This window comes from Macaca nemestrina, chromosome 12 (genome assembly GCF_043159975.1).
Source record: "Macaca nemestrina isolate mMacNem1 chromosome 12, mMacNem.hap1, whole genome shotgun sequence".
Classification (NCBI taxonomy): domain Eukaryota; kingdom Metazoa; phylum Chordata; class Mammalia; order Primates; family Cercopithecidae; genus Macaca; species Macaca nemestrina.
The window spans coordinates 59453060-59474951 of record NC_092136.1 but is presented as its reverse complement, the minus strand read 5'-3'; the positions used below and the strand labels follow the sequence as shown (position 1 = coordinate 59474951).

General features: G+C 49.0%; 1 protein-coding gene across 2 annotated transcripts in view; it reads right to left on the bottom strand.

The window, feature by feature from the left end:
- Positions 1–17450, bottom strand: part of LOC105488696 (dachsous cadherin-related 1) — a 33669-nt gene extending 16219 nt beyond the window's left edge. Inside the window, exons 1-2 of one of the 2 annotated variants that reach the window (XM_011753011.3) lie at positions 17195–17450; positions 1451–3358 (exon numbers count right to left, since the gene is read on the bottom strand). In XM_011753011.3, coding sequence (XP_011751313.2) covers positions 1451–3238 — 1788 coding nt within the window. In that variant the 5' untranslated portion in view covers positions 3239–3358; positions 17195–17450. Of the gene's footprint in view, positions 1–1450; positions 3359–17194 lie in introns of those variants that run through there. The other variant, XM_011753012.3, reaches the window with a different exon arrangement.
- Positions 17451–21892: the final 4442 nt, after the last annotated feature.

Genomic DNA, 21892 nt, shown 5'->3' with positions numbered 1-21892 from the left:
TGTGACCTGGCTCCTGTCTACTGTCTTGTCTCATCTCCCCTGACTCACTCTCATCAGTACAGCTGATGCCAGCCTGAACAATACAATCTCCTGAACGTGTCCTGGTATTTGTTCAGCAGCTCTTTCCTTAGGCTTGGAGTCTCTGGTCTGCACACTTCATATTATCCATTTGGCAAAGTTTCATTAGTCCTTCAAGGCCCTTCCTCTGGGCTTCTACAGCATTTATATGCCACCTGCTGCAGCATTAGTTACTGATGTGTCTCCCTATCTAGACTGTGACTACCCTGGGAATAGGACTGTCTCTTTTCTTTGTTCTCTGGGCTTAGCACAGTGCCAGGCTTACAATATGTAAATAAAATCTTGAACATACAAATGAAGGAACGATCTGTCACACACCTGCTGATCCAATCACCCTTAAAGCCAGATAGCTAACTTAATAAAACCAAACCTGATCATTCCCTTCCCAGCTCAAAGAAATTCAGTGAGCTCCTTGAGGTCAGGAGATCAAGACTATCCTGGCTAATACGGTGAAATCCCATCTCTACTAAAAATATAAAAAATTAGCTGGGCGTGGTGGCAGGCTCCTATAGTCCCAGCTACTCAGGACACTGAGGCAGGAGAATGGCGCGAACCCAGGAGGCGGAGCTTGCAGTCAGCTGAGATTACGCCACTGCACTGCAGCCTGGGCGACAGAGTGAGACTCCATCTTTAAAAAAAACCAAAAAACAAAAAAACAAAACAAAAAAAAAAACAAAGAAGTTCAGTGAGCTCTTTTGCTTTCCAAGTAGTCCTAACCCCTCAGTGCTTGGTGTTCAGGGACTTCTGCAGCCTGGTCTCAGAGTGCCTTTCCCATTTCATGTTCCCTCCACTTTTTCAGGCCTGACTTGCAGCCAGTCTCTCTTTCTCAGCCTGTCTGGGGTTCCTGCCTCTTCCCCTGAGAGGACTTCCTGCTCTGGATATCGAGATAATTCTTGCTATCTCTCATTCTCATGTCTCATCCAAAGTGTCCTATTAAGGCTCAGCTCTGAGGGCAGGGATGAGGATTTCTTCCAGCACAGCCCAGCACTTGACAAGAAATGGAGGGCCTCATAAATTCTGGTGTCTTCTTTGGGGAACAGAAGCCACATCGGTATGTAGAATCTCCATCTCTTCCCTGCAGAACAGCTTTGAGACTTTCACTTCCTGACACCACAAATCATTTCTCCACTAGATTCAATCTTAATTTCCTCACCTGCCAAGACCATCTGCCTCAGCTCTTGCACTCTGCTTTCTCATCTTCTCATTAACCCTTACCCTCTGCACAGATTTTGGAGCTTACAACATAGGGCAGAACCCTCTAGCATAAGTCACCATCAGTAGATGACCTTGTAAGACTTGGTTCCTGCTCTGAGGTCCCCTGTGGCTCTCAGATGCCCCCAACTGTATCTTGCTATGTGCCAGGCCTACCCACCTGAAGGAAGCAAGTTCCAGGCTGGGTGCCCTCAGGCAGCGAGGCATTGTAGAAAGTCCTCTGGAATTGGGGCTCATTATCATTCACATCTTGCAGGGCCACGTTAACTGTGGCAGAGGAGGCTAGAGGGGGCAGGCCACCATCTGTGGCCACCACAGTCAGCTGTGGCTGAGGTTCCAACTCATAGTCCAGTGAGGCAGCCGTAGTGATAATGCCTGAGGTGGGGTCAATGGAGAACCAGTGGGTGTGGGCGCCAGGGGCTAGGCTGTAAGTGACCTGACCATTGGTGCCTTGGTCAGGATCCCGAGCAGTCACCCGCACTACAAAGCTGCCAGGCAGCGCAACCTCAGGCAGGGGCTCAGGTTGGTAGAACTGGCGGTCAAAGGCAGGTGCGTTGTCGTTGACATCAGTGACGTGCAGCACAAAGGCAGCCTCAGCCCGCAGTGGAGGTGAGCCTGAGTCTGTGGCTGTAACCCTCAAGTTATAGGCATCCCTCTCTTCCCGATCCAGCCGCCGAGCCACACACACCAGATAGATGACGCTGTCTTGGGTGCTTAGGGCAAAGTGGCCCTCTCCACCTTCCAGGGACACATTGACATGGGCAAAGTCACCATCATCTGGGTCTGACACAGAGATGCGAGCAACAAGCTGTCCAGGTGGGGCGGCCTCAGACACTTGGGGGGAGCCATCTGCACTGAGAAAGATGACAGTCATGGAGGGCTGATTGTCATTGGCATCTCGCACATGCACAGTCACAAAGGCTGAGCCCAACTCAGGGTGAGCCCCACCATCTCGTGCTTGCACCACCAGTTCATGGACCCGCCGTTGCTCAAAGTCCAGTGGCCGCTCTAACTGAAGAAGCCCCGTGTGCGCGTCGATGGAGAAGGGTCCGTCACCCTCGCTCTGCCTCCGATTGATCTCATAAGTCACAGCCCCATTGGCACCAGCATCGGCATCAGATGCGAACACCTGCAAGACAGGACTGCCAGGGGCCAGGCTCTCAGACACCACAGCATGATAGCGGCTCTGATTGAAAGCTGGAGCATGGTCATTGATGTCCAGCAGTGTCACGTCCAGCAGGGTCTGGGCCCTCCGGGGTGGTGAACCACCATCATAGGCCTCCAGCTGTAGCATATAGTGTGAGCGGTTCTCTCGGTCCAGTTCCCCAGTAACTACCAGCTCAGGCACTGGGGCCCCATCTGGACCGGGGCGTGTCTCCAGCCGGAAAGTCTCTCCAGCCCCATCACCAGATAGCGCATAGCCCTGGGTTCCCAGATGCCCAGCATCTGCATCACGAGCAGGCTCCAGTGGGTAGCAGGTGCCAAAAGCTGTATGCTCAGGTACCTGCAGGGCAGCCCGAGCCTGTGGGAAGGCTGGAGCATGGTCGTTGATGTCAGCCACTCGCACTGTAACTTCCACGGTGGCACCATCAGGAGTGACTGCAGTGAAGCGGTAGCGGTCCCGCTGCTCACGGTCCAAGACACGGGCTGTACGGACAACCCCACTGTGTTCATCAATGGCCAGGTCTGTGCCCACGCCGCTGCCCTCCTGGGCGGAGATGAAGTACATGAGAGGAGCTGCCGTGCCTGCCGGAAGCCCCGCACTGATGTCCCCAATCAGTGTACCTGCTGGCTGCTCCTCATCAATCTGCAAGTCCAGGCTCCCAGCCTGAGCCCAGGCACCTGGCACCCCAGCTCCCAGCAGCAGCAGCAGCAATGGTAGCAGGAGGCGGGGCCTGGGGCTCTTCATGCCAGGGCAGGAAGGCACAATGCCCGGCTCCTTCTGCATGACAAGGGTAGTCCAGCTGTGCCTTGGGCTCCAGCTCCAGGCCAGGCTCTGGGCCCAGCTTGACCTCAGACTTTGGGTCAGGTCCCACTGGGGCCCTGGCTCCAGCTCAGACTCCTTGACCTGGGAGAAAACAGAAGGAAACAGGTCATGACAGAGGAGGGATCAGCAGTCCAGATAACCTGGACAAGGCCACATCGATATTCAGACATGCTCAGCCCCCAGCAGGCCCTTGTGCTGCCTCACACTCATCTTAGGCCACATGGATCTCTGCCTCAGGACTCTTTGGGGCCACTCCAGTCTTCTCCTTGGCAGATCCCATCCTTTCCTACCCTCAGCAGATTTTTCTGCGTCCTATTTTTTTTAGGTCTGAATGCCCACAAACTCCCTTCTTCCTATTTCTAGGCTTAAAAATATGGGCATTCTTTTCTCATTTTCTTCTCATCCAGAATTAATACTCACTTCTTCCAGCCTCTATAACCATGTATTTGGTAACCATTTCCTGAACTGTCAACCTTTTCCTCTCTCCGGGAGCTTTCCATCAGTACTACATATGCTCAAGTCTCTCTCTCTCTCCCCACCCCCAACTCTGCTAGAAAGGAATGATGATGTTCCCTTAGCTCTACTTCCCTACTCCCCTCTCCATTCAATAAGAGATTGAACACCTACAATGTGGAAGCACTGATGATACCACAGTGAATAAAGGAAACGGTCTCTGGCTTCAGAGAGCTTATAGTCCATGAGTTGAACAAGTAATTACAAGTGTGATAAGAGTTGTGAAGAAGACATACATAGAGCAAGGAGGAATATAAGAGAAGCAACACAGGCAGAGAGTCAGGGAGTCCGTGTTTTGCCTAGGAAGTGACATTGAAGTTGAGATCTAAATGACTAGGCGCTAGCTAGGCAATGGTGGCCAGAGAAGGGGATATAGAAAGGAGAGAAGGACGTTCTAGAAGAGTGAGCAGAATGTGGAAAGACTTGGAACCCACAGTCAAGGTGGGGCTCAGAGTGTCTGAGGGTGGGGTGGGGTGGGGTGGGGGGGCATGTGTGTGAAGCATAGTGCTAGGGGCAGAGGGTATGAAACAAGACAGGGACTTGTAAGCTGCATTGAAGATTCTGACATTATCCTAAAGGCAAATGGAAACTACTAAAGCACTTCAAGGAGGAGTGCCAGAATAGGACCTATATTTTGTGAAGATAGCTATTGCAGTCCTTTGGAAAGCAAAGATCACGCAGATCAGACAGTGAGGAGGCACTTATGGGCATCCAGGAGATGACACTGCTTTGATGGTAACTTGGATGAGTGTAAGCAATGAACATGGCAAGAAGTGGATAGGTCTGTGGTGGGGTTCAGGAGGTAGAGAGGCCAGGCCTGCTGACTGCTTGAAGGCAGAGGATGAAGGATTGGGAGAAGTCAAGGATGATGCCCACATTTCTGACCTGAACTACCAGCTGGATAAAGGTGTCCTTAACTGCTCAGAAAGAAAAAGAGGCAGGGCAAGGGACCAAAGAGGGGTGGTGCCTCTGGGTCCAAAGGGAGCCAGGGTTTCAAATGATGCTTAAGATCAGGAAGGAAACGCCCTAGAGCCCCTTAGTTTAGTGAGTAAGTGAGAGAAGAATCCGTGGATAAGTGAGAGCAAAGACTGAAGATGGGACGTAGTCACCAGAGGGAAGAGGGACATTCAGAAGCTACAGCCCTTTCTGAAAGGTTGTTTCATTTCCCCCATTTTCGCATTGCTCACACTCTCCTCCCTTTATGCAATGAGGCTTCCTTTCTTGTGACACTGCTTTCACTAAGCTTCCAAACATCTCATGTTCTACATTGGCGGCCACTTTTTTATCTTCCTTTTATTGGGTCATTCTGGAACACTGAAACACTGATCACTGGCTCCTCGAAATCTCTTCTCCTAGGTTTCACATTGTGACCCCACCTCTTATTTCCATCATGCTTCCCTGCCCACTCCTCCATCTCCTTTGCAAGTTCTTTTTCCTCTGCCCACTCCTTCACAATTGGTGCTCTTTGGGGTTCAGTCCTGGGCAGTGTCTTTTCCCACTCTCCACACTCTGCCTGAGTGATCTTACCCACTCCCATGCCTTCAGTTCAAATGTATCAATCATTTTTTATGTGCCATCTATTTGCTAATGACTTTCCAATCTCCAGCTCCAGTTCTGAAGAGCTCTGGAGACACATGTCCAGCCATATACTGGGCTTTAGTATCCCCAGCCATCACCTCAAACTGCTTCTCCTCCATTCCTATTCCTGTGAATAGGGCCACCATCTATCCAGGTGTCCAACTAGCAGTCCAGAAGCTCTCCTTGTGTCCTTGCTTATCTTCAGTCCTGATTTCCAATTAGTCACGTAAACCCCACCACTTCAACTAGACATGTCTCAGGTCCTTCCTGTTTCTCCTAACTGCCACATCCCAGTCCGAACATCTCTCCTTGTGATTCCTGTAACAGCTCCTCACTGGTCTTCCGCTTCCTGGCTTGGGCCTTCTGATCCATCTCCACCTGACTGGAGATACCCACAAAACTCTCACCAAACCACTCCTGATGAAAGGTTTCCACTGGCTCCCATAACTGACGGCAGAAAACAAATGCCCCTCTACAGAAAGAAAGGCAACCACACAAACTTGTGTCTACAGTGTCAAGAGGTTCATGGACACTAACTAGGTATAGAACTTCTGATCTACAAGATAAAGTCCAACCTCCTTAACATGTCTTCATGATCTGAGCCCTGCCAACTTCTCCACAGTCCCTCACCTTTACTTCCCCCACCATACCTTGCACTCCAACATGAAATCTATTACCATGCTCCTTCCTTGCTGCTTCCTAACTCCTTGCCTTGTATTTGCTACTGTTTTGTCATGAGATATCCTCTAAAAATCCTCTTCACATAATCACTCCCTCCTGCCAATCCAGAGCCTATTATACACACTACTGGGCTCCCATTACTTTTGGTAAACACTGACAATAAATGGCACAGCAGCCTCAATTTGTTCATGTGTCTGCCCTCTGCACTGGATTGAAGACTCCTTGAGGGCAGTGACAGGTCTTGGTTAGTCTCTTGATTCTCCAGCATTTAGTAGAGTTATAGCAAGAGCAGGCAGCCCGTGCTAAATGAATGGTCACAATCTCATGCTTCCACACCATCATACTCACATAACACACTGATAGAGACACATCCATGGTCATGCCAACTGAGACAACACACACAAACACATGTGAGCCCAGGACCCTGAGGCACCTTGGTCAGTCCTATGACTACACAAATGTGTCCTCAGGTCTTTACAGATTTGCTGTGCTGTAGGACTTCCTTTCCACAAAGAGAGGTGGGCTTCTGACTCCCCTATTTACATTTCTGACCCACCTCCTCCCTCCCATCTGTGTGAAACAATAAAAAGAACAGGAGCTTTGGAGCTTGGACTGGGTTTGAGCCCCAGGCTGGGCATTATGTCTGTAATCTGTAAAATGGCTATGGTGACACCTATCCTGTGGGGTTTTGTGAAAATTAGAAACAATGTAAGAAAGGAACACAGAGCTGGGTATTTGCTAGACTCTCTTTCATGAATTCTCAGCACCATCCCCTGATAGGCCTCCTCTTTGCCTTCATCCCAGCTTTAGAATCCTGGGGTTGTATGTGTGCCGCATGGAATAACAGGTCAGAGGGATTCAGAACAAGGAGGTCAGGTGAACCCAGGCCTGATTCGAAGAGGGGAGAGGATGAGAGTACAAGGATGGTTCCAGGGCCCAGATCAGGTCAAGGGGTAAGAATGGCCCTATTGATTTAATCAGTTAGTGGAGAGAAAGCAGTCGTGGTTTGGAGGGAGGGAAGATAATAGTGAGGCCAATGTGATTATCATACTCTGTATCATAGTTACCTGTCTTCCTACCCAGACAAGTAGCTGTTTGTCAGCCCAGACTGTATTTTAGTCATCTTTGTATGTAGCATGGAGCATAGCATATAGTACATGATAAACACATTTTCTGAATGAAGGAATCTATGAATGGTATGAGATAAATCTCAGGTGAAAGATTAGCCTTCAAGAGGAGAGACTCAGGTCCAGGCAGATGCCCTGTATGAAAACAACTCCTTCTCCCAGCCTGTGCTCCTTCCACTGCAAACTCTTGCAGAACACTTTCACAGTGGACACACAAAAGTGCACAATCACAAAGTCACAGCCCCATGCACTGCCTGGCACTCCCTCTCTCACGCTGTCAGGCTTACGCAGATGCATTCTCATGCAGGCAGATTCACATGCACACAGGTACATTCAACACATGCTCATACACACATGCACAGAGGCTTGCTTTAACATATACACAGCCAGCGCACACACACAGAGACCGCTTCCCATATATATGCAGAAGCACATTTTCCACACAGATGAGCCTATTCCTTCACATGGAACCCACCCACACACATATGCAGGCTTACATACACACACACAGAGAAACACACACACAGAAAGACACTTTCTCACGGCCCTCACACCAAGAGGTATGTTCACATCCTCTGATATGCCCCCACATACACACACACACACACCCTCCACACACACAGGCCCAGTGTCACGTATGCACAGACTGACAAGGACAGCATGCATTCACACTTGAAGACCCACCCACACGCAGGCATGCTCTCACACATGCTGCCGGGGCACTCGTGGTCAGCTCTGCGGCTGCAGCTGTGACCTCCAGGTCCCTGGGGCCTCTGTCTGGACTGTGCCTCATCACTTCCTGCTGCAAGGCTTCCAGTTCCAAACTCGAACTCCAGACTCTCTCCCGAGACCGTCTCATGCTCGCTCCAGCTCTCCTCTGCACCATCTCCCCAAGTCTGTCCAGTGTTTCTCATTCCTCTTCCCTGAGACTGGCTCCTCCTCCCTGCTCTTGTCTCTTTCCCTATCCAGATCTGTCCCGTCGCTTCCCCCAGATCTGGCCTGCCCCTCCGTCTTGTCTCTTTCCCAGTATGCGCTGCATCCTGCCTAGATCTGTCTTCTTCCTTCCCCCAAATCTGTCATGGCTCTTCTCCCACCTGATTCTGCCTTGCTACGTGCCCTCACTCTGTCCCCAGTCCTGCTACTTGGTCCTCTGACTCCATCCTGCTCTCCTCCTCCATCCCCACATCTGGGCCTCTGGAACCACAGCTGGTTCTCATTAGGAAGGGGAGGGGCAAGACTGTTCATTGGGGCCTGAAACGTGATGTCAATTCCCCCTCCCTCACTGAGCCCCCCTCACACTCCCAGCCTGTGTGTCTATAGGACCTGGAAGCAGGGTGAACATGGGAGAGGAAAGAGAGGGGCTGGTGGGGAGGAGCAGGGGGACTACAAGGGAAGGGGGTGCTCCAGGAGGAAGTAGACAAGTGGCCCGAGACGCTGAAGGGGAAGCAGGCTGGGGGAGCTGGCACCACCCAGGCCTCTTCCCTCAACTTCCTGTCCCAGGGCCAGCGAGGGGCAGAAAGACAACAGGGGTGAGGAGGGGCGCCACGAAAGGCAGATGGGCTAGAAGTGGAGGAAGAAGAGGGTAGCCTCAGTGAGCAAAGGGGTGAGGATACAGGGCCAGGCATAAAGGAAAGAGGAAGCGGGAAGAGGTTCCGGTAGGGGGATGACAGGGAGCAAGACTGAGGGAGAGTGACTGTGTATGGCAGAGGAAAAAGGGAGCGGCGCTAACTCAGAAAGGGGAGGTGAGTTGAGGCAGGAACAGCCCCAGCCCCACCGGTGTGGTGCGTGCTGGGCCAGAGCTGGAGGAAGGAGGAGGGGGCTCAGGAGGGAGGAGGAGACAGCTGACAAATTAGCTTCCCTGGATATCCCCGGGACAGCCCCATAGGACGGTGGCCAGAGCAGTGCCCAGGCCTGGCTCTGTCCCTCCTGAGGACTAGTTCCCAGGAAGTACTCCAGGGAGATGCTGAGGACAGATGTGAGCAGAAGAGGCAGAGGAAAAGTCTATTTTCTGAGCTTTTATGGTGTGCTGGGCCCTGTGCCAAGCAATTCACAGACAGTATCTCATTTAATCACCATAACAACCCTGTGAGGAAGGAATCCCGGCTTCCATTTTTAAACAAGGAAATTGAGACTCAGAGTGAAACAATTTTCCTGAGTTAACACAGCCTTAATTTGGTCCCAGGACTATGTAGTCTATGTTGCCTGAGATTTCCCTCCTCCTCAGGGAGGAGAGAAAGATGGAGAGAATAAGAAATTACAGGGAAGTTGAGGGGACAGAGTCCTGGCAGGACAACAGAGGCCTGAAAAGGAAGATAATCTGGAGGAGGGAGGTGAAGAATGAGGCCTCTGGGAGAGTCTGGGTTGGCAGCGGTAAGGCTGAGGATACAGATGTGAGGAGATGAAGGTGAGAAGACTTGGTCACTGGCTCTCCAGGAAGATGAGGGAGTGGAAGGACTCTAGACTGCAGCCTACCTACCAGGGTTCCGGCCAGGTTACTAAAGTGGTTCCATTCGGACACTGCAGAGGAAAAGCCATTTTGGGGGGTGACTGTTGGGATCCCCATGTGGAGATATTCAAGCACAGTTGGGTTTACAAGCCTGCAGCTTAGCATAGAGACCAGGGTTGGAGATTTGGAAGTCATGGGGTAACTGAAAGCTGTGGCCTTAGAGACTCCATCAGATAGAATGTGTAGCGTGAGAAGAGAGTCTTGGATAGAACCCTGAGAACTAGTTACATTAAGCGGCAGGTTGAAGAGATTTTTATTCTTCCTGGAGACAGTATCACAGAAGTTAAGGGAGACAACATTTCAAAAAAAGAAAGGGATCGATAATGTCCAATGTTGCTGAGAATTCAAGTAAGATAGGGGCTGAGAAGTGGACACCGAATTTAGCAGTGAGGCGGTCTCTAGTGATCATGCAGAAAACTGTCAGAAGAGTACTAAGGGTGCAAGCCTCTTGCAGTGGGAAATGAGAAAGAATGGATCAACCACTAGCTAGCCATAGACCAGACATCAGCACGGATTCATTCACCAATACATGCTTGCTACACCCCTAGAACAGGGAGACAATATATCATAGCAAGGCAGGACAGGATAGTGGCTAAGATGCAGACTCCAGGGCCAAGCCAGCTGGATTTGGTTCCCAGTTTCACTTACTGGCTGTGTGACTTTGGGCAAGCCACTTAGTTTCTCAGTGCTTCCATTTCCTCATTTATAAATAAGGACAATAATAATACCTACTACATTGTATTTGGCTGTTAGAGTAGTGTCTGGCACATAGTAAACTTCTTAAGTATGTGAGCATGAGATATTATTATAGTGGTTAAGAAGATAGGCTCGACTGTCAGGCTGGAGTTCAAATCCTGACTCGACCACTTAAGCATGAGTCTAGGCAAGTTACTAAACATTCTAAGTGTTAGTTTCCTCTTAAACCTCTGGGGTTTAAAGTGCTTACCCTAAATGGTTGATATGAGAGTTAATGAAATAATTCTAACAATAAACATAGCACAATGTCCAGCAACAGTGAATGCTCATTAAATGTTAGCTGCTGCTGTTGTGTGCCACACACACAGTAACTCTGCAATAAGTGTTATTTCAGAGATGAGGAAACTGAGGGCTCAAAGAAGGTAGCAGAGAGATATTTAGAATGATCTAGAATGCAGTTCTGACAGACTCCAAAGCTAGTGCTTTCTGTTAGACCACATTGCTTCTCTGCTGGAGGGCTCAGGATGCCCAGATAAAAGGTCAGGCAGCAAAGCAGGGAAGGAGAATGATCAAAGTTCTGTTTTAGGAGAATACATCTGGCAGTGTGTGCAGGGTGGGTGAGAGGAGGAGGAGCTCAATGTTGAGAAATTGTCAGTCCAGGTAGAGGGTCAGGTGAGCATGGGGGCAGGTGGTAAGAGAGGGGACGGAACATGGAGGATGATTGGAGGCCTCCAGGAGACAAAGAAAAAATGGAGAGGGGAGAGGAGGTCCTGGGTATTCATGTGAAGTGATTCAATGATAAATCTGTTATTCAACAAATACTTGTTGAAGACTTACCATGTGCCAAATGCCATACTAAGCACTAGGGATAGAAGTGACACAGACAGAGTAAGTCCTTTCCTTCATGATGTTCACAGGTAGGGAGACTTGGCAGGGATAGGCAGGGCAGGGTGAGGGAGCTGGGGCATGGGGTAGTGACACTCAGCAAGGTGCCCTAAATTCTGACCCTGACAATCAGGGTCTAGGCTGTAGAAGAGGTCAATGAGGCCAGAGCTAGGAGAAAAGTTGGAGATGTAGCAAACAGAGATGTCAAAATAGAAGAACAAATTTAGAAAAGTGGGAGGCTGAGGGTAGGACAGCATAGTAGAAGGGCTGAGATGTTAGAAGTAAAATTAACTAAGTTAATAGTTGAACACTTAATAATTTTCCTTCTGAATCCCCAAAACAACTCTCTTAAGGAGATACTACTACCTCCATTTTCACCTAATGAAAGGGGAGCTCAAAGAAGCTAAGTCATCCAGGCCATAAATAGTGTGGCTGGAAAGTCTAAAGTGTGGCTCCCTCTCCCTTCTTTCTTCTCTTTCCTCCTTTCCTTCTTTCTTTTTCACCATCCATAGAGAAGTGTGTTCTAGGCTCTGAGAGATAACAAGCTTCTTCCATCCAGTAGCTTAGAAAGAGAAAAAAATAACAAGGACATCGCAGCATACTAAGTGAGCAGAGAAGGGCTTGGAAGTTCCAGGTGGACCTTCTGGAGGAGGTGCCCTCTCACCAGGAGACACAGGGAAACGGAAGCCCCTCCCAAGTGGCAGTGGTTGAAAGTGCCCTGGTGTCAGAAGGTTACCTAGGGAAGATGGATACGGGAGCTGAAGGAAGAAGAGTCAGCAGGAAGCTGGGAAAAAGCTGGGAGACAATAGCATGAACCCCTGGGAGGGGCTTTTGCTAGCAGATACCAGGGCATCAGAGAAGAGAGAGTCCAGTCTTGCCTCTGTTACCACTGATAGGCAGGACAGGCAAGAGGAAAAAGGTACAAGAATCAAGGAACCTAATATGGGGAGGACTAAGGCCAGGATGCCAGGAGTTGGAGGGCTCAGGGTGGGTGAGTCCGCAGGGTAAAAGGGCATTAAAGGAAGGAGCAGCCTAGGACACCTCTGGGGAAAGAATCTGGTGAGGCACTGTAATGCCTTGTAGCCTGTGACAGCCTTGTAGCTTCTGTGACAGGTCACAGTTTCTGCTTCTCTCATCCCTTCCCAGAGCCCCAGTAGACACCTGACTCAATGGATTTGGGTCTGCAAACTTCTGGTACTTCTTAAATATTTGCTAACTGAATGAAAGATAAAGTACAGATAAGGGTGAGGAAGAGGTTTGAGTGAGACGAAGGAAGGATAAGTTGTAGGTGAGGGGAGTGGAAGTGTCTCCAGCAGAGTAAGTGGGTAGTGTGAAAATTTCTTAATTATGTGGGCAGCTCAGACTAGGTGTCAGTCTTCTGAAGAGTGAACAAGGGTGAGGGATGTGCTGTGAGGTACCCATGTATTCATTCATTTTGTTCACAGCCAAGCACCTGTGTGGGACCCTGAGTCACAAAGATGAGTAATATGCACTCTTGCCATCAAGGAGGTCCCAGCGTGGTTTGGGGAGACAAGACAGGGAAGAGGTAATGACAACAATGAAACACAGAGTTCAAGCCTGCCTGGTGGAGTCATTAAAGGCAGGGTTTGAGACCAGATATGAGGAAGGGAAGGGATAAGCCAGGAGGAGAAGGGAGTGAAGGGCCTTTCAGGCAGGCAGAGCAGTATTTGCAAAGGGCCAGAAGCATGGAAAAATGTAGTGTCTTTGGTGAACTACAGGAAATTCAATATGGTTGAAACTCAAAATGTGAGGGGGCTAGGGAAATGGGACAGGTGATGAGACTAGGAGGCTTGGGGAGGTTAGGCTATGATCTCATAAGCCTCATTAAAAAGAAAAGATTTTGTTCAAGGAAAATGGAAGGCATTTAAATAATGCTGAGCAGGGAGTGACATAGTTGGATTTGTACTTTAGGAAGGTGTCTATTACTGCAATGAAAAGAATGGATTGAAAGAAGGAAGAGAAGTGTAGAAAGAAAAGTTAGGAGGCTCTTGCAAAAATTCATGTGAAAAGATGGTAGATGAGGGCAACAGCAGAGGTGATGGAGAAAGGGGATAGGATATCAGAGATTGCTGGAGAGAAGATAGAACCAACAGGTTTCAAGGGATTTCTGGATTATGGGATATGTGGAGAAGGGAATGGTTACAGTTAATTTCTGGGATTCCAGCTTGCAACCTGAGTGGGGATGGTCATTTGAGGGAGGAAGGAATGATGAGATCAGGTTTGCACATGATAAGGGGTCTGCGAGCTATACAGTAAACAGCAGGCATGCAGCAGGTATGCAGAAATGGGGCCTAGAAGAGTGATGTTTGTGAGTCATCAGCCTATAGATGTTAATTAAAGCCTTGCAAAATGAATGAAATTGATTACCTAGAGGTGTGTATACAGTGAGACAATAAGAAGGTCCAAGCCAGAACTTTAAGGAACAGTGACATTCAGGGGGCATACAAAGGATCCCTCAAAGCAGACTGAGACAGAATAGCTAGGAGGAGCTCCAGGGGAGATACGTACCATACTGTAACTTTCCGCTTATTTGCCTGTTAAATGTTCATGGAATAAAATCATGGCTCAGAAGCCAAACGACAAGAACAACTCAAAGAGAAAAGAATGGTCAATAATATCAGCTCCTCCCGAGAGGTCAGGCAGTTAAGGACTTTTGAAAAGATCCTCCAGATTGAGCAGAAGAGATGCTACTTTCTCCTAGGGAAAGCAGTTACATTTGAGGGGTAGGCACAAATGGGAAGTGAGGAAGTAGGAACAGCTATATGCAGAAGACTCTTTCACAAAATGTGACAGTGAAGAAAAGTGAGGAAGCCTCTTAGCTAATGGGGTATTACAGGGTTAAATAAAGATAGGAGAGGCTGGAGGATCTTTATGTCCTCCCAGGAGGAATGGGAGAAAGGAAGGAACTGGAGACACAGGAAACACATGGAATAATCAGTTGAGGTCCCTGTGGAAGGGGAAAGGGATGGGATCTGTAACACAGGTAGAGGATTGGCCTTAACTAGAAGAGACACCACTTCATTCTTATAGGAAGGAAGGAGAAAAGATTGAAGAGGATGCAGATAAAAGTTGAGGGAGGAGGCAGAAATCTGAGGGAATTCAAACCAGATGGCCTCAATTTCCTCAGTGAGCCAGAAGACCAGGTTGTCCACTCTTAAATCCTTCCTTTCCTTCACCACCCCCGCCCCACGTCTGCTTTGTCACTGAGCCCTGCTGATCCCACTGCCTAAAGAGCTCTTGAAACCATCCACTTTCTCCTCTACTGCCACTACTCCAGTTCAGGCCAGTGTTATACTCTCCTGAGTTTCTGCAAGAGCCAACTGTGTTCCTTCTCAGGGTCCTTCTCCAGTAGCCTCATGGCAGTCAGAGTGGTATTTCTAAAATGAATCTGATCATATCGCTCCACAGCTTCCAATGATTTGGTAACTCTCCATTATTCTTGGGTTAAATGAATTTCTTTCTGTGGCCTCCTAGAGCCTGCATGGTCTAAGCCTCCATTTACCTCTCCCACAGACTCTCTCCCTCTCATCACCTCATGTTGTAAGTGTCAGGCTCACTGAACTGCTTTATCCCTCACACACACACTATTTTTCTTTACATGGGCTTTTACATGCTGCTCCCTTGGCTTGGCATATTCTCCACCCACTCCATCAAGTTTAAGTTTAAATGCCACTTCCTTCAGAAAGCCTCTTCTGACTTCCCTATATTGGCCTAGGTTACTCTGCTGTGTGCTGCTCTATTACAACACTAACTTCACAGCCTGTAAGCTCCATGAGGATAAGGACCATGTCCATTTTGTTCACCCTTGTGCTGCCAACTCCTGTCACAATGCCTAGCAGAGTAGGTGCCTAGTACGTGTTTGTTAAATGAATGAATTAGTGTATTGATTAATTAATCTACTGAAAACAATGATGTGAGGTATGTGGGGTAATGAGTGTGAAGAAAATAGAAAAAATTGCATCTATTTATGAAGGGCCCAGTTGAGGTTGGAATTTTTTAGAAGTATGAATTTATAGAAGCGTCCCCTCGTGTAGTTGAGAAATCATTCTAGTTAGGGGCAATAATTTGAGGGATGAGTTTGGAAGACAAGGAAACACAGTGGCCAAGGAGTGGTTAAAGGGATGATCCCTCGCATATGAGCTGGAAAGAAAGCACAAAGTCAGAAAGGAATAGAGTAGGAGAAAAAAAAGAGGTCAAGGGCAAGAGGTCATTATGAGGTTAAAGAGTGTAATAGGAGTGAGAACATCTGAAAGCTGGAAGGATATAGGAGGCTGTGGGAAGAGAGGGGAATGCAAGAGTTTAGAATTTTAAAGGTGGAATAGTTCTACAGAGTGGTCCTGGGAGGGAAGAAGAAGGTAACAGGAGCTACAGAGGTCAAGAATCTGTGAGGCTGTGGTGTTGAGGGACATGGAGAAACCATGGCAGGATACACTATCCAGATCTCGAAGTTTTCAGGGAACAAGAGGGTGTGTCTGGGAGATCTACGTATGAGAAGGGGTGATGGTGTGACCATGATAAGTTAAACACAGTTTATTCAGCAGGTGGGACAGTTCTTCCTGTGGTGTGCATGTCATCCATGACTGTCTCCTGGGGTTGTACAAGTGGCTGTGTGGTAAGGGCAACTGTGGCACAGCCTCCTGTTAGTGACAGGCCTCTGGGACATCCACTATGTATGTGCAGCTCCAAGGAAGTAAACCTAATAAGATGTGCTGTGACAGTGTTTCCAATGGATGTGGATTGCAGTGACAATGTCTCCTGAGAGGTGCTGGTCTACTTGTTTGTTGCTGGTGACAGTGTCTCTGGAGAGTGTTGGCAGTAACAGTGTCTTCCATGGTATGTGTTGGCCTTGACAATGAGCTGGTGGGAGTATGTTGGTTGCAACATTTCTGCTGTGGGTGTGTGTTGTCATGAGAGCATTTTCCGTAGGTGTGTGTTGGCTTGATAGAGTCAGCTGTGGGCATGTGTTGGTTCTGACTGCGGGTGCTTCCTGGGGGTGGGCTTCCTGGAAGCATGTGACGACTGTGAGGGTATCTCTCGAGGATGTGTGTTCCCTGGGACTGTGTCCTCTTGTGGCTTGAGTAGGGCTATGACTGTGTCCCTATGGGTATTTGAGAAGTTGACATAAGCGACAATATTTTTCTGGCCTATGACCTTGTGGCTGTGGGCCCAGCCGCCACACTGAGTTCATTGTGCTTCTAGACCTCCCTCTCCCCACCCCCTCCACGTGGGACCCACGCCTGTGGTGACCTTGCTCTGTCCCCTGCACGGGATTCTGAGCTGGGTATCCCGGACACAAACTCCCAGTTGCTCGAATCTCCCACTCAGAACACGTCTGGGTGACCCCCCTGCATCCACTTCAGGCTGTGCCTTCCTCTCCTCTGCTTCTCTGTACTTCTCCCTGCTCAGTTTCTTTGTCTCTGTCTCAGTTGGTCTCTGTCACACACCCATCCTCCACATTCTGACACATGGGCTCCCGCAAAGCGGGCAACACACCCTCACAGGGACTCGCTCACCATGACACACGCTCCTTCTGACCCTCACACCCTGAGTGACACGCACATGCACATACAGTCAGAGAGACACCCAAGGACATACAACCTCACAGTGACACGCACTGACACACTCCGACGATGCACTGGCACATAATACTGTCGCACCCCACAACCCCGGCGCACGCTCACGCCGCCACCCTCCCCGACTCGATGACACACGCACACAAAGACCCCCAGGCCCTGCCCCCACGCTCACGTTCACGCTCGCCTGGGTCCCGCAGGCCCAGGCCCCCCCTCCCCCATTGTCTCCGGCTCAGAACAAAGCCCCCGGCTCCGCCGCAGCCGTCGCCGCAGCCCCGGGGAGGCCGGCAGGCAGGGCGGGCGCGGCCGGACGGGCCGGGCGGGCGCGGGCACTGACCTCCGCGCGACTCCGGCTCCCTCGCCTGGTGCTGGGGCGCCGTCCGGCCGCGGTCAGCCCCCCGGGCAGCGCCCGCCCGCGCGGGGCCTGGGGCCGCGCATCGTCCGCAGTCGCTGTCTCCTAGGCCCGCGATCCCCTCCCGGCAGCCGCCGTCCGTCCGCGCGCCCTTGGCCGTCGATCGGTCCGTCCGCTGACGCCTGGGCGCCGCCTCCTGCACAGCAGCCCGGCCGAGGATGCGAGCTTCACAGCCGCGGCCCCGCGCCCCCTCCCCTCCCCTCCCCTCCCCTCCCCTCCCCCCGCCCTCCGCGCGGTAACCCGAGCCCCCGCCCCTCCGCCCGCGGAGCCCCCGCCCCCGCCCCCACCCGCGCTCCGCGCCGCCGTCCCCCCCCTTCCCCCCCGCGCCCGCCCGTCCTCCCTCCGCCCCTCCCCTTCCCGGCCCCAGGCCCCGGCTCCGGATCCGGCCCCAGCGCCCCGCGGCGCCGCGCCCCCGTCCCGGTTCCCTTCCCTTCTCCCTGTCACTTCTCCCGTCCTCTCCTCCGATTCGGTTCTCTACGCCCTCTCGTCTCTTCCCCTTCTCTCCGTTCCCTGCTGCTCACCTCCTCCTCTTCCATCTTCTTTCCATCCCCTATTCCCCTCTTCTCCCTCACTGCCCCGGTCTCCCTCTCGCCCCTTCTTTTTCCCAACCGTTATCTCCATTCCCCTCTGCCTTTCTCCCATCCCCTTCTTCTCGCCCCTTCTCCATCCTTTTCTCCCCGCTTCTTCTCGCCTTTCTCTTCTCCTTATCCCTTCTGCTCGATCTCTCTCCAGCCTCTTCACATCATATTCTCTCCATCTCCTTCCCTACCTCTTCTCTTATCCTCTTCTTCCTATCCCTTTGTCCCCGTCTCTCCTCCCCACCTCTTTCTCCCCATCCCCTTCTCCCTGTGTCTTTCGCCTCACCTCATCATCCCCTTTTCCTCACGACTTCTCCCCATTCCCTTTTCTCACCCCTGCCCTTTTCCTTACCCGATTTTGCTTCCCCTTCTTCCTTCGTAACCTCAGCCTTCTCCCCTGTTAGTCACTTTTCATTATCCCATGATTTCTATCTCTTTTCTCTCCTTCACCCTCAGGCTCCCTTTTCTCTCCTTCACCCCCAGGCTCCCTTTTCCCCACTTTCTCTTTATCCCAAATTTGAGGGTAGAGATCGGGAGGTATTGGAAAGAAGAGCTTCGGGGATGGTGGTCCCACTCACAATACACTCCCTAGAAAAATAAAGTGAGGAGGAAACCGGGCAGGGAAGTGGGAAGGGGCTCAAAAAACCAACTTGGGAGAGAATATAGGGAGAGGGGAAATCATACAAAGACAGAGAGCAAGCAATCTTAAAGGAACTGGGAGAGTTCTGACTCCTGTCCTTCTTCCTTAGGACTGCGAGTAGACTGTGAGAAAAACGGGTTTTCTGGACTTGAGATGTGTACAAATGGCACAAAGAAAGCAGGAATTTCTGTGGAGAAGGAACAAAGTTTCAGTTGAAGAAGAAGAGAGTGTGATTTTGGAAGAGGAGTGAGGGAGAGGCTGGGGTCCTTGATCATATCCACGGCTCTGGCTTGGGCAGCTGGGTGGATGGTGGTGAGGCTGGCTGTGCTCCACAAAAGGAGCAGGAGGAGGCTGCAGGGGGTTGGTATGAGGAGATGATGACTGTGACTAGGGGCTGCTAACTTTGAAGTGCTGGTTGGGTAGGTAGGTCTGCAACTTAGAGGAGCGGTCTGGGATGGACATAAATATTTGGGATTCATCTGCAAATGCCGTATAAGCTTGAATATAGGGTGAGGTTTTTGCTTTTTTGTTTTTCCAAAATCATCCCTCAGGAAAGAGGGAGTAACCTTATATTTGAGTCCTTACAAAGTTTCTCATATTACAGGGTTTGCTCTCATTTACTTTATTTTGAACAACAAACCACTGGATAGAGAAGTATGGTATGGTGACTAAGCTTGTGAACTGGAGCCAGACTCCCTGGCTCGGGGTCCAGACTCTCCTATTTACAAGCTGTGTGGCTTTGGGAAAGTTACTTAACTTGTCTCTGCCTCAGTTTTCTCATCTATAAAGTGGGCCTAAGGATTAAATTATGTAATATATATAAAGCACTATATACCTGGCACTATATAGTAAGTTCCCAATAAATGCTAACTATTTTTACTGTTTGGGTAAGACCCATTAACCTGAAATGTCCTCAACAACGCTATTTTGGATGTATTGTAGTCAAAGAAATTTAACACAGCTTTGGTAACTATTCCTGGTAGTATGACCTCATAACCGCATGTGTTGGATGTATCAAAATATGCTTTTTAAAGATTGCTTTAAAAAGCAATACAGTAGTACTTGGAAGAGGTTTCTGGAATGCCAAAAATGTTCTATTTCTTGACCTGAGTGGTTGTATGAACCTGAGTGATGTTTCACTCTGACAGTTCATTGAGCTGAGCACTTATGATGACTTGTGGCCTTTTCTGTATAGATGCTATATTTCAGTAAAAAAGTTAACAGAAATATAATTTTTAAAAGGCATTACATTAAGTGATGTTTTGAAGTCATGAATATACTCAGGCAGGTTGCATGCAAAAAACCAACTGCCCTAGTGTGATGCAAATGAAACTTGGGACTTAGGATAAAGTTTCCAAGGACTGCATCATCTGTAAATTCAAACTGTTCTGTGTCCTCTCCCAAGCCCTTCGCTTAGACTGAAGAGGACATCTGTTCTGGGAAAACATGTAAGATGGCTGAAAAAGTGATCCTAATGATGAGAAAGACACTGCCTGTGTTAAGAGTATGCATAAAATTGTTTAATAAGTTATGAGAATGGAAAAGACAATATCAATTATATATTTTTATATGATATATGAATTTAAATATATGTACAGTAAAGTCCATTAACTCATAGAATTACACTTTTGATTGTTTCATCCTCATCCTTAAAGTTTTATATTTCTAGGTTGGTTGAAAAGCTTTTTGGATCTTCTCACTGGGAAAAAATGAAAAATTACTCTTTGGGCAAGACTCATTAACCTGAAATGTCCTCAGCAACCCAATTTGGGTTGCTTTGTATATGGTAAGCTATATTGTATAGTAAGTGTGACAAATGATAAGTGAAGGTAAGGGAGTGAATGATATTGCTGAGGGAGAGCATGTACATTAGGAAGAAAAGAAGGTCTAGGACAGATGCTGAGAAGCTCCAACATCTAAAGGTTGAGAAGAGGAGGAGCCCTCAAAGGAAAGTGAGAAGGCGTAGCCAGACATGGAGGAGAAAGAAAGGGAGGTGAGTGGTGCCATTGAAGCCCAGGGAATGGCCACGGAAGAAGCCATGAAGTGAGGAGAGGTCATTAGTGTGGAATGACACAGAGGAGGCCAGTGAGGTAAGGACTGAAAAGTATCCACTGGATTTGGCTGGGGCCTAGGGAGCAGGCTGGTGACCTTGGGGACAGTGTGGTAGGTGGAGTGGTAAGGATGAAAGCTAATTAGCGCTCAGTAATTAAGGAGTGAATGGAAGGTGAGAAACTGAAGACTTGGAGTAGAGCTTATTCTTTAAGGAGGCCTAACTACAGGGCTGGAGAGAGACCTATAACTGGGGTAAGGGACAGGAGTTTTAGGGGATGAGGAAGCTTTTCAAATAGGAGCATCTAAATTCATTTATTTTCTTCCTTCATTTATTGAAGACACATTTAAGTGCCTGCTATGTGCAGCTTTATAGTTAAAATATATAAATTAAGACATGACTAAGGAACTCACGGTAAGCTGTAAAGACAGACCTGCCAACTGACAACAGAAGGTACAGTAGAGGAGAGCATGGGGTTGTGGATATAGGGGGTTTCCTAATCCAGACAGGGGCTAGGACATCAGCAAATAGTGTCACAGAGATGACAATGGAACTGGATTTGAAGGATTAGAAGCATAGCAGAGGGAAAAGTTAGAGAAAGGACTTTTAGGCAGAATGAACAGTGACATGTTCAAGATCACAAAAGCATGAAAGAAAATAGCTCTGGCCATGCAGGGTGGCATCCAGGCTTCAGTGGTGGTGGTCCTGTGCAGACCAGCTTGGCTGGAGTGTTGAGCACGTGGGCTAGTGTGGGAAGCAAAAACAGGAAAGAGAAATGGAGCCAAATCACGGAAAATATATGTCATGCAAATGGTCCAGGCTCTGAGGAGCCATTGAAGGGTTTATTTAATAAGATAAATGAAATGGACAGGTTATGTGTCATCAACATAATTTTGGCTATTTCCCAGCTTATAATGAGGGTCTAAACTAAGGTAGCGATAGTAGGATTAGAAAAGAGGAGTAAGATAAGAGAGAAATTAAAGTTTTGAAAACTACTAGAAGTAAAGGGTGTAGCATGGGAGGATTCTAAGACGGCTTCCATGTTCTTGGGTTGTATATTAGTAATGCTACTTAGGAAGCTGGGGAAGCAATAGAGAAGCAGGTTTGTGGGGAGAAGGTAAGATGGTGAGTTGGGTTTTGGATATATGAGTTTAAGATGCATGTGAGATATCCAAATAAAGATGTCTAATAGGTGATTGAGTATAAAATTTGGAACTCAGAAGAGAGTTGAGTTGAGGGTAGATATTTCAAAGCAGTTAGTATGCAGGTGGTAAGTGGTATCGTGTGAATGCATGTGGCCTCCCACAGAGAGCATGAAGTGAGAAGAGCATCTAGGCAGCCTTTAAGACATGGGC